This window comes from Bombina bombina, chromosome 8 (assembly GCF_027579735.1).
Source record: "Bombina bombina isolate aBomBom1 chromosome 8, aBomBom1.pri, whole genome shotgun sequence".
Lineage (NCBI taxonomy): Eukaryota > Metazoa > Chordata > Amphibia > Anura > Bombinatoridae > Bombina > Bombina bombina.
Window position 1 is genome coordinate 225131964 of NC_069506.1, and position 12211 is coordinate 225144174.

General features: G+C 38.3%; 1 protein-coding gene across 1 annotated transcript in view; it reads right to left on the reverse strand.

The window, feature by feature from the left end:
• Positions 1-12211, reverse strand: part of LOC128638984 (guanylate-binding protein 1) — a 273065-nt gene that overhangs the window by 214825 nt on the left and 46029 nt on the right. The window contains exon 3 of the mRNA XM_053691125.1: positions 5275-5402. Within this exon, the coding sequence (XP_053547100.1) occupies positions 5275-5402 (128 nt within the window). The remainder of the gene's footprint in view (positions 1-5274; positions 5403-12211) is intronic.

Sequence of the window (12211 nt, forward strand, 5' to 3'; positions counted from 1 at the left end):
TATTGCTGATGCAATTCAGAAGGCTTTGTCTGCCATCCTGCCTTCTAATAAACGTAAAAGGTCTTTTAAAACTTCTCATAAAGTTGATGAAATTTCTAATGACCGACACCATACTGAATTATCCTCATCTGACGAGGATTTATCTGATTCAGAAGATCCCTTCCTCAGATATTGACACTGACAAATCTACTTATTTATTTAAAATGGAGTATATTCATTCCTTGTTAAAAGAAGTGTTGTTTACATTGGATATTGAGGAAACTAGTCCTCTTGATATTAAAACTAGTAAACGTTTAAATTCTGTTTATAAACCTCCTGTGGTTACTCCAGAGGTTTTTCCAGTTCCTGATGCTATTTCTGATATGATTTCTAATCAATGGAATAGGCCTGGTACTTCTTTTATTCCTTCTTCAAGGTTTAGAAAATCGTATCCTTTGCCAGCAGTTAGATTGGAGTTTTGGGAAAAGATCCCCAAAGTTGATGGGGCTATTTCTACTCTTGCTGAACGTACTACTATTCCTCTGGAAGATAGTACTTCTTTTAAAGACCCTTTAGATAGGAATGTAAGGAAAGCTTATTTATATTCTGGTCATCTCCTCAGTCCTGCCATTTCTATGGCTGATGTTGCAGCTACATCAACTTTTTGGTTGGAAAGTTTAGCGCAACAGGAAACGGATCCTGATTTGTCTAGCATTGTTCGCTTGCTTCAACATGCTAATCATTTTATTTGTGATGCCATTTTTGATATCATCAAAATTGATGTTAAATCTATGTCTTTAGCTATTTTAGCTAGAAGAGCTTTGTGGCTTAAATATTGGAATGCCGACATGGTATCTAAGTCTAGATTACTATCTCTTTCTTTCCAAGGTAATAAGTTATTTGGTTCTCAGTTGGATTCGATTATTTCAACTGTCACTGGGGGGAAGGGAGTTTTTTTGCCTCAGGATAAAAGACCTAAGGGTAAATCTAAAGCTTCTAACTGCTTTTGTTCCTTTCGACAAAATAAGGAACAGAAACCTAATCCTTCCCCCAAAGAATCTGGTTCCCATTGGAAACCTTCTTCAAGTTGGAGTAAATCCAAACCGTTTAAGAAACCAAAGCCAGCCCCCAAGTCTGCATGAAGGTAGGGCCCTCATTCCAGCTCAGCTGGTAGGGGGCAGATTAAGATTATTTCAAAACATTTGGGCAGATTCTGTCCAAAATCATTGGTTTCAGAGTATTGTCTCTCAAGGGTACCGAATAGGATTCAGAGTAAGACCTCCTGTGAGAAGGTTTTTTCTCTCACGCATCCCAGTAAATCCAGTTAAGGCTAAAGATTTTCTGAAGTGTGTTTTAGACCTGGAGCTTTCCGGGGTAGTCATACCAGTTCCGTTTCAGAAACAGGGTCTGGGTTTTTTTTTCAAATCTATTCATTGTCCCAAAGAAAGAAAATTCTTTCAGGCCAGTTCTGGATCTGAAAATTTTGAATCGTTATGTAAGAGTGCCAACTTTCAAAATGGTAACTATAAGGACTATTCTGCCTTTTGTTCAGCAAGGGCATTATATGTTCAATAGACTTACAGGATGCTTATCTTCATATTCCGATTCATCCAGACTATTATCAGTTTCTGAGATTTTCTTTTCTAGACAAGCATTAACAATTTGTTGCTCTTCCATATGGCCTAGAGACAGCTCCAAGAATCTTTTCGAAGGTTCTCGGTGCCCTACTCTCTGTAATCAGAGAACGGGGTATTGCGGTATTTCCTTATTTGGACGATATCTTGGTACTAGCTCAGTCTTTACTTTCTGCAGAATCTCACACGAATCAACTAGTGTTGTTTATTCAAAGACATGGTTGGAGGATCAATTTTCCAAAAAGTTATTTGATTCCTCAGACAAGGGTCACCTTTTTAGGTTTCCAGATATAGTCAGTGTCCATGACTCTGTCTCTAACAGACAAAAGACGATTAAAATTGGTTTCAGCTTGTCGGAACCTTCATTCTCAGTCATTCCCTTCAGTGGCTATGTGCATGGAAGTTTTAGGTCTCATGACTGCAGCATTGGACGCGATCCCCTTTGCTCGTTTTCATATGAGACCTCTCCAACTTTGTATGCTATCACAATTAATATCCTTAAATCCCAATGTTCAACTCTCTCTGACTTGGTGGTTACATCACCATCGTATAGTTCAAGGGGCCTCTTTTGTTCATTGAACCTGGACTGTGATTACAACAGATACAAGTCTTTCAGGTTGGGGAGCTGTCTGGGGATCTCTGACAGCACAAGGGGTTTGGAAACCTCAAGAGGCGAGGTTACCAATCAATATTTTAGAACTCCATGCTATCTTCAGGGCTCTTCAGGTGTGGCCTCTGTTGAAGAGAGAACCATTCATTTGTTTTCAGACAGACAATATCACAACTGTGGCATATGTCAATCATCAGGTTGGTACTCACAGTCCCCAAGCCATGAAATAAGTATCTTGAATACTTGCTTGGGTGGAATCCAGCTCCTGTCTAATTTCTGCGGTTCATATCCCAGGTATAGACAATTGGGAAGTGGATTATCTCAGTCATCAGACTTTACATCCAGGGGAGTGGTCGCTCCATCCAGATGTGTTTTCTCAGATTGTTCAGATGTGGGGTCTTCCAGAAATAGATCTGATGGCTTCCCATCTAAACAATAAACTTCCCAGGTACCTGTGCAGGTCCAGGGATCCTCAGGCAGAAGCAGTGGATGCGTTAGCAGTTCCTTGGTGTTACCAACCTGCTTATATCTTCCCGCCTCTAGTTCTTCTTCCAAAAGTGATTTCCAAAATCATCATGGAACAATCGTTTGTGTTGCTGATACCTCCAGCATGGCCTCACAGGTTTTGGTATGCGGATCTTGTTCGGATGTCCAGCTGCCAACCTTGGCCACTTTAAGGCTAGACCTTCTGTCTCAAGGTCCGTTTTTCCATCAGGATCTCAAATCATTAAATTTGAAGGTATGGAAATTGAACGCCTAGTGCTTAGTCATAGAGGTTTCTCTGATTAAGTAATTAATACTATGTTACAGGCTCGTAAATCTTTTTCTAGGAAGATTTATTAGCAAGTTTGTAAGACATATTTCATGCTGTTCTTCTCATAAATTCTCCTGGCATTCTTTTAGAATTCCTAGAATTTTACAGTTTCTTCAGGATGGTTTGGATAAAGGTTTGTCTGCAAGTTTCTTAAAGGGACACATCTCTGCTCTTTCTGTTTTATTTCACAGAAAGATTGCTAAGCTTCCTGATATTCACTGTTTTGTACAGGCTTTGGTCCGTATCAAGCCTGTCATTAAATCAATCTCTCCTCCTTGGAGTCTTAATTTGGTTTTGAAGACCTTACAGGCTCCTCCTTTTGAGCCTATATATTCTTTGGACATTAAACTACTTTCTTGGACAGTGTTGTTCCTTTTGGCCATCTCTTCTGCTAGAAGAGTTTCTGAATTATCTGCTCTTTCTTGTGAATCTCTTTTTCTGATTTTCCATCGGGATAAGGCAGTTTTGCAGACTTCATTTAAATTTTTACCTAAGGTTATGAATTCTAACAACATTAATAGAGAAATTGTGTCCTAATCCTAAGAATTCTTTGGAGAAATCCTTGCATTCCTTGGATGTGGTAAGAGCTTTGAAATATTATGTTGAAGCTACTAAAGATTTCAGGAAGACTTCTAGTCTATTTGTTATATTTTCTGGTTCTAGGAAAGGTCTGCAGGCTTCTGCAATTTCCTTGGCATCTTGGTTAAAGCTTTTGATTCATCAGGCTTATTTGGAGTCGGTTCAGGCCCCGCCTCAGAGAATTACAGCTCATTCTACTAGATCAGTCTCCACGTTGTGGGCTTTTAAGAATGAAGCTTCAGTTGATCAGATTTGCAAAGCAGCAACTTGGTATTCTTTGCATACATTTACTAAATTCTACCGTTTTGTGTGGAGTTCCACATCTTGGGTATTTCTATCCCATACGTTACTAGCTCATGGACTCTTGCAAATTACATGAAAGAAAGCATAATTTATGTAAGAACTTACCTGATAGATTAATTTCTTTCATATTGACAAGAGTCCATGAGACCCACCCTTTTTGTGGTGGTTATGGTCTTTTTGTATAAAGCACAATTATTTCCAAATTCCTTTGTTGATGCTTTTTACTCCTTTCTTTTTCACCCCACTACTTGGCTGTTCATTAAACTGAATTGTGGGTGTGGTGAGGGGTGTATTTATAGGCATTTTGAGGTTTGGGAAACTTTGCTCTTCCTGGTAGGAGTATATATCCCATACGTCACTAGCTCATGGACTCTTGCCAATATGAAAGAAATGGATTTATCAGGTAAGTACTTACATAAATTATGTTTTCTCTTCATTATATTTTTGTTCTTTTTTAGGGGACCTATTCTCTTGTTGTTCTTCAGTTTAAGTTATTGCATGTTTGATTTTATCTCCTTTAGGAAGCAAGAAAGAAGAGGTTAGGGTGCTTATTGGACTGTTTATGGCCACTATAACTCTGCTAATTGGTCCATGTATGCAATATTCAACAGTCTAGCCCTTTCAGTACTTTTTGGTCTATCTTTACCTGAATTTTTTAAATTTTGACATTTATGTATTGTATTCATCACTTTAAAATTCTGCAGTTTGAGAAGTAAAATAGAGATATGCCAAATATTTTTCTCTGTGTCTTTAATAAAATCTAGAATATTCCTTCACAAGCTAGGATAATCGGAATTTACTCATATTAACAAGCTATTGTCATGATTAAATAATCTCTACAGACAGGTTTGTGAAGTAAGGTTTAGGAAAGATACAACTTGCCATATAAATGAATGTTTCACTCAATTTGTTGTGCATATAATACAGATAATTGTCAAGATATGTGACCTATGATCATGCAAAGTTATTAAAGTGAGCTATCAGGTAACTTTACATACTATTTACACAAGTCTTAATTTTAATAGTATGTCATTAAAGGCTGTAAAATATGCAATTTCATTAATGGGACATTCATTTCAAAACCTCTGTAAAATGAGTTTAAATAAGAAAAACACCGTAATACTTCTTTATTATTTACATTGCCTGTTTTTGCTGTAAAGTTCATCCAAAGTGCTTTCTTCAAACATAATTATGATAAAATTTACGTCACTCTGCAAGTTTCTACACAGTAACTGATTAGCCACAGCACTGACTAACACTGGTGCTTTCCTTGAACTGATCTTAGTGGTAAAACATTTTTAGGCCTTAACTGCAAATCTTATTTTATTTAGGTCCAATATTGCTGCATAACTCACCTTCTCAACATCTCCCAGACCCTCTGTGTCCAGAAGCACCAAGGTATGGCCATCCATAGTGGGATGTGGAACACACCACATCCAGATACCTTTTGTCTTTGACTCAACTGTCGATCCCAGTGCAAAACCTTAACAAAATGTAAAAAATTAGACTGAAAAACATAATTTATGTAAGAATTTACCTGATAAATTCATTTCTATCATATTGGCAAGAGTCCATGAGCTAGTGACGTATGGGATATACATTCCTACCAGGAGGGGCAAAGTTTCCCAAACCTCAAAATGCCTATAAATACACCCCCCACCACACCCACAATTCAGTTTAACGAATAGCCAAGAAGTGGGGTGATAAGAAAGGAGCAAAAGCATCAACAAGGAATTAGAATAATTGTGCTTTATACAAAAAAATCATAACCACCATAAAAAGGGTGGGCCTCATGGACTCTTGCCAATATGAAAGAAATGAATTTATCAGGTAAATTCTTACATAAATTATGTTTTCTTTAATGTAATTGGCAAGAGTCCATGAGCTAGTGACGTATGGGATAGCAAATACCCAAGATGTGGAACTCCACGCAAGAGTCACTAGAGAGGGTGGGATAAAAATAAAGACAGCCAATTCCACTGAAAAAATAATCCACAACCCAAATCAAAAGTTTTAATCATATAATAAAAAAAACTGAAAATATAAGCAGAAGAATCAAACTGAAACAGCTGCCTGAAGTATTTTTCTACCAAAAACTGCTTCTGAAGAAGAGAAAACATCAAAATGGTAGAATTTAGGAAAAAGTAAGCAAAAAAGACCAAGTTGCTGCTTTGCAAATCTGATCAACAGAAGCTTCATTCTTAAAAACCCAGGAAGTGGAAACTGACCTAGTAGAATGAGCCGTAATCCTCTGAGGCGGGGAATTACCCTACTCTAAATAAGCATGATGAATCAAAAGCTTTAACCAAGATGCCAAAGAAACGGCAGAAGCCTGCTGACCTTTCCTAGAACTGAAAAAGATAACAAATAGACTAGAAGTCTTCCTGAAAGTAGCTTCAACATACTATTTCGAAGCTCTTACCACATCCAAAGAATGTAAGGATCTCTCCGGAGAATTTTTAGGATTAGGACACAAAGAAGGGACAACAATTTCTCTACTAATGTTGTTAAAGTTCACAACTTTAGGAAAAAATTTAAACGAAGTCCGCAAAAACCGCCTTATCCTGATGAAAAATCAGAAAAGGAGATTCACAAGAAAGAGCAGATAAAACAGAAACTATTCTAGCAGAAGAGATGGCCAAAAGGAACAACACTTTCCAAGAAAGTAATTTAATGTCCAGAAAATGCTTACAGCTAGATTTAGAGTTTGGCGTTAGCCGTCAAAACCAGCGTTAGAGGCTCCTAACGCTGGTTTTGGGCTACCGCTGGTATTTAGAGTCTTGTAGGTAAGGGTCTAAAGCTCACTTTCCAGCCGCGACTTTTCCATACCGCAGATCCCCCTACGCCATTTGCGTATCCTATCTTTTCAATGGGATCTTTCTAATGCCGGTATTTAGAGTCTTGGCTGAAGTGAGCGTTAGAACTCTAACGACAAAACTCCAGCCGCAGAAAAAAGTCAGGAGTTAAGAGCTTTATGGGCTAACTTTTTAACCCCTAATCTGCCGACCGCACACCGCCGCAACCTACGTTATCCCTATGTACCCCTAATCTGCTGCCCCTAACACCGCCGACCCCTATATTATATTTATTAACCCCTAATCTGCCGCCACCAATGTCGCTGCTACCTTACCTACAATTATTAACCCCTAATCTGCCGACCGGACCTCACCGTTACTATAATAAAGTTGTTAACCCCTAATCCGCCTTACTCCCGCCTCAATAACCCTATAATAAATAGTATTAACCCCTAATCTGCCCTCCCTAACATCGCCGACACCTAACTTCAAGTATTAACCCCTAATCTGCTGACCGGACCTCACCGCTACTATAATAAATGTATTAACCCCTAAAGCTAAGTCTAACCCTAACACTAACACCCCCCTAAGTTAAATATAATTTTTATCTAATGAAATAAATTCAATCTTATTAAATAAATTATTCCTATTTAAAGCTAAATACTTACCTGTAAAATAAATCCTAATATAGCTAATATAATAATTATATTGTAGCTATTTTAGGAATAATATTTATTTTACAGGTAACTTTGTAATTATTTTAACCAGGTACAATAGCTATTAAATAGTTAATAACTATTTAATAGCTACCTAGTTAAAATAATTACAAAATTACCTGTAAAATAAATCCTAACCTAAGTTACAATTAAACCTAACACTACACTATCAATACATTAATTAAATTAAATACCTACAATTATCTACAATTAAACCTAACACTACACTATCAATAAATTAATTACATACAAATACCTACAAATAAATACAAATAAATAAACTAACTAAAGTACAAAAAATAAAAAAGCTGTTACAAAAAATAAAAAAATTAATTACAAACATAATAAAAATATTACAACAATTTTAAGCTAATTACACCTACTCTAAGCCCCCTAATAAAATAACAAAGCCCCCCAAAATAAAAAAATGCCCTACCCTATTCTAAAATTAAAATAGAAAAGCTCTTTTACCTTACCAGCCCTTAAAAGGGCCTTTTGCAGGGCATGCCCCAAAGAATTCAGCTCTTTTCCCTGTAAAAAAAAACATACAACACCCCCCCCAACATTACAACCCACCACCCACATGCCCCTAATCTAGCCCAAACCCCCCTTAAATAAACCTAACACTAAGCCCCTGAAGATCTTCCTACCTTGTCTTCACCATGCCAGGTATCACCGATCGGTCCAGGCTCCGAAGCCTTCATTCAAGCCCAAGCGGGGGCTGGAGATCCATCATCCGGCTGAAGTCTTCTATCAAGCGGCAAGAAGAAGTCCAGAAAAGGCTCCAAAGTCTTCATCCTATCCGGGCAGAAGAGGAGATCCGGACCGGCAACCATCTTCATCCAAGCGGCATCTTCTATCTTCATCCGATGACGAGCGGCTCCATCTTGAAGACCTCCGGCGCGGATCCATCCTCTTCTTCCGACGTCCTAAGTCCGAATGAAGGTTCCTTTAAATGACGTCATCCAAGATGGCGTCCCTCGAATTCCGATTGGCTGATAGGATTCTATCAGCCAATCGGAATTAAGGTAGGGAAAATCTGATTGGCTGATTGAACTAAAGTTATTTAATAAGAGTTAATTTATTTCGTTAGATTTAAATTATATTTAAGTTAGGGGGGTGTTAGTGTTAGGGTTAGACTTAGCTTTAGGGGTTAATACATTTATTAGAGTAGCGGTGAGGTCCGGTCGGCAGATTAGGGGTTAATACTTGAAGTTAGGTGTTAGCGATGTTAGGGAGGGCAGATTAGGGGTTCATACTATTTATTATAGGGTTAGTGAGGCGGATTAGGGGTTAATACATTTATTATAGTAGCGGTGAGGTCCGGTCGGCAGATTAGGGGTTTATAAGTGTAGGTAGCTGGCGGCGACGTTGTGGGGGGCAGATTAGGGGTTAATAAATATAATATAGGGGTCGGCAATGTTAGGGGCAGCAGATTAGGGGTACATAGGTATAATGTAGGTTGCGGCGGTGTACGGAGCGGCAGATTAGGGGTTAAAAAAAATATGCAGGGGTCAGCGATAGCGGGGTCGGCAGATTAGGGGTTAATAAGTGTAAGGTTAGGGGTGTTTAGACTCGGGGTTCATGTTAGGGTGTTAGGTGCAGACTTAGAAACTGTTTCCCCATAGGAAACAATGGGGCTGCGTTAGGAGCTGAACGCTGCTTTTTTGCAGGGTTTTTTTCAGCTCAAACTGCCCCATTGTTTTCTATGGGGGAATCGTGCACGAGCACGTTTTTGAAGCTGGCCACGTCCGTAAGCACCGCTGGTATTGAGAGTTGCAATGGCGGTAAATATGCTATACGCTCCCTTTTTGGAGCCTAACGCAGCCCTTCTGTGAACTCTAAATACCAGCGGTATTTAAAAGGTGCGGGGGAAAAAAAGCCAGCGTTAGCTACGCGGGTCGTTACCAACAAAACTCTAAATCTAGCCGATAGGCTCAGATGGAGGAGCCTGTAAAGCCTTCAAAAACAAATTAAGACTCCAAGGAGGAGAAATTGATTTAATGACAGGCTTGATACGAACCAAAGCCTGTACAAAACAATAAATATCAGGAAGTTTAGCAATTTTTCTGTGGAACAGAAAGAGCAGAGATTTGTCCTTTCAAAGACCTTGTAGACAAACCCTTATCTAAACCATCCTGAAGAAACTGAAAAATTCTAGGAATTTAAAAAAAAATGCCAAGAGAATTTATGAGAACACCATGAAATGTAAGTCTTCCAAACTCGATAATAAATCTTTCTAAACACAGATTTACGAGCCTGCAACATAGCTTTAATCACTGAGTCAGAGAAACTTCTATGACTAAGCATTCAATCTCCATACCATCAAATTTAGAGGGACACTGAAACCAAATTTTTTTCTTTTGTAATTCAGAAAGAGCGTGCAATTTTAAGCAACTTTCTAATTTACTCCTATTATCAATTTTTCTTTGTTCTCTTGCTATCATTATTTGAAAAAGAAGGCATCTAAGCTTTTTGTTTGGTTTCAGTACTCTGGACAGCACTTTTTTATTGGTGGATGAATTTATCCACCAATCAGCAAGGACAACCCAGGTTGTTCACCAAAAATGGGCTGGCATCTAAACTTACATTCTTGCATTTCAAATAAAGATACCAAGAGAATGAAGAAAATTTGATAATAGGAGTATATTAGAAAGTTGCTTAAAATTTCATACTCAATCTGAATCATGAAAGAAAAATTTTGGGTACAGTGTCCCTTTAATGATTTGAGATCCTGATGGAAAAACAAACCTTGAGATATAAGGTCTGGCCTTAATGGAAATGGCCAAGGTTGGCAACTGAACATTCGAACAAGATTCACATACCAAAACCTGAGCGGCCATGCTGGAACCACCAGCAGCACAAACAATTGCTACATGATGATTTTGAAAATCACTCTTGGAAGAAGAACTAGAGGCGGAAAAATATAGGCAGGTTGATAACTCCAAGGAAGTGTCAATGCATCCATTGCTTCCGCCTGAGGATCCCTGGACCTAGATAGGTACCTGGGAAGTTTCTTGTTTAGATGAGATGCCATCAGATCTATTTCTGGAAGCCCGCACATCTGAACAACTTGAAAAAAAGACATCTGGGTGAAGAGACCATTCTCCCGGATGTAAAACTTGATGACAAAGATAATCCGCTTCCCAATTGTCTATACCTGGGAAATGTACCGCAGAAATTAGACAGGAGCTGGATTTTGCCCAAGCAAGTATCCAAAATACTTCTTTCATAGCCTGAGGTGTGAGAGTCCCACCCTAATGATTGACATACGCCACAGTTGTGATATTGTCTGTCTGAAAACCAATAAACGTCTCTCTCTTCAAATAGAAGCCAAAACTGAAGAACTCTGAGAATCACACAGAGTTCCAAAATATTGATAGATAATCTCGCCTCTTGAGATTTCCAAACCCCTTGTGCTGTCAGAGATCCCCAGACAGCTTCCCAACCTAAAAGACTTGCATCTGTTGTGATCACGGTACAGATTGGATGAGCCAAAGAGACCCATAGAACTATACGATGGTGATCTAACCACCAAGTCAGAGATAGTTGAATATTGGGATTCAAGGATATTAAATGTGATATCCTAGAATAATCCCTGCACCATTAATTCAGCATTAAAAACTGGAGAGGTTTCATATGAAAATGAGCAAAGATAATCGAATCCAATGCTGCAGTCATGAGACCTAAAACTTCCATGCATATAGCTAATGAAGGAAATAATAGAGACTAAAGGTCCAGACAAGCTGAACCCAATAAAAATTGTCTCTTGTCTGTTAGAAACAAAGACATTGACACAATCTATCTGGAAATCTAAAAAAGGTGACCCTTGTCTTGAGGAATCAAGGAACTTTTGGTAAAATGATCCTCCAACCATGTCCTTGAAGAAACAACAGAAGTTGAAACGTATGAGATTCTGCAGAACGAAAAGACTAAGCAAATACCATGATATTGTCCAAATAAGGAAACACTGAGAACCTTTTGAAAAGATTCCTAGAGCTGTCGCTAGGCCAGAAAGGAAAAGCAACAAATTGGTAATGCTTGTCTAAAAAAGAGAATCTCAGAAAATGAAAATAATCTGAATGAAAACAGAATATGAAGATATGCATCCTGTAAGTCTATTGTAGGCAAATAATGCCCTTGCTGACCAAAAGGCAGAATAGACCATATGATATAAACACCATTCTGAAAGATGGTACTCTTACATGACAATTCAAAAAGATTTTCTATCTTTGGGACAATGAATAGTTCTAAACAAAACCCCAGACCCCGTTCCTGAAATGGAACTGGTATGAATACCCCAGATAACTCCAGGTCTAAAACACACTTCAGGAAAGTCTGAGCCTTTACTGGAATAGCTGGAATATGCTAGAGATAAAAAGACTTCTCACAGGCGGTCTTACTCTGAATCCTATTCTGTACCCCAATCTAAGAAGTTTGGACCGAATTGAACCAAACAACCTTAGAAAAGTCTTAACCTGCCCCTTACCAGCTAAGCTGGAATAATGGCCGCACATTCATGCGAATTTGGGGGCTTGCTTTGATCTTTTAAATGGCTTTAATTGATTCCATTTTGAAGAAAGCTTCCAATTAGAAACATGTTACTTGGGGAAGAATTAGGATTCCGTTCCTTATTAAGAACAAAAACTAATATAAGCTTAAGTTTTACTCTTAGAACTTAATCTTGAAGCAAAAAAACTCCCTTCCCCAGAGTAACAGTTGAAAGTATTGAATCCAATTGTGAACCAAATAATTTATTACCTTAGAAAAAACGAAATCTG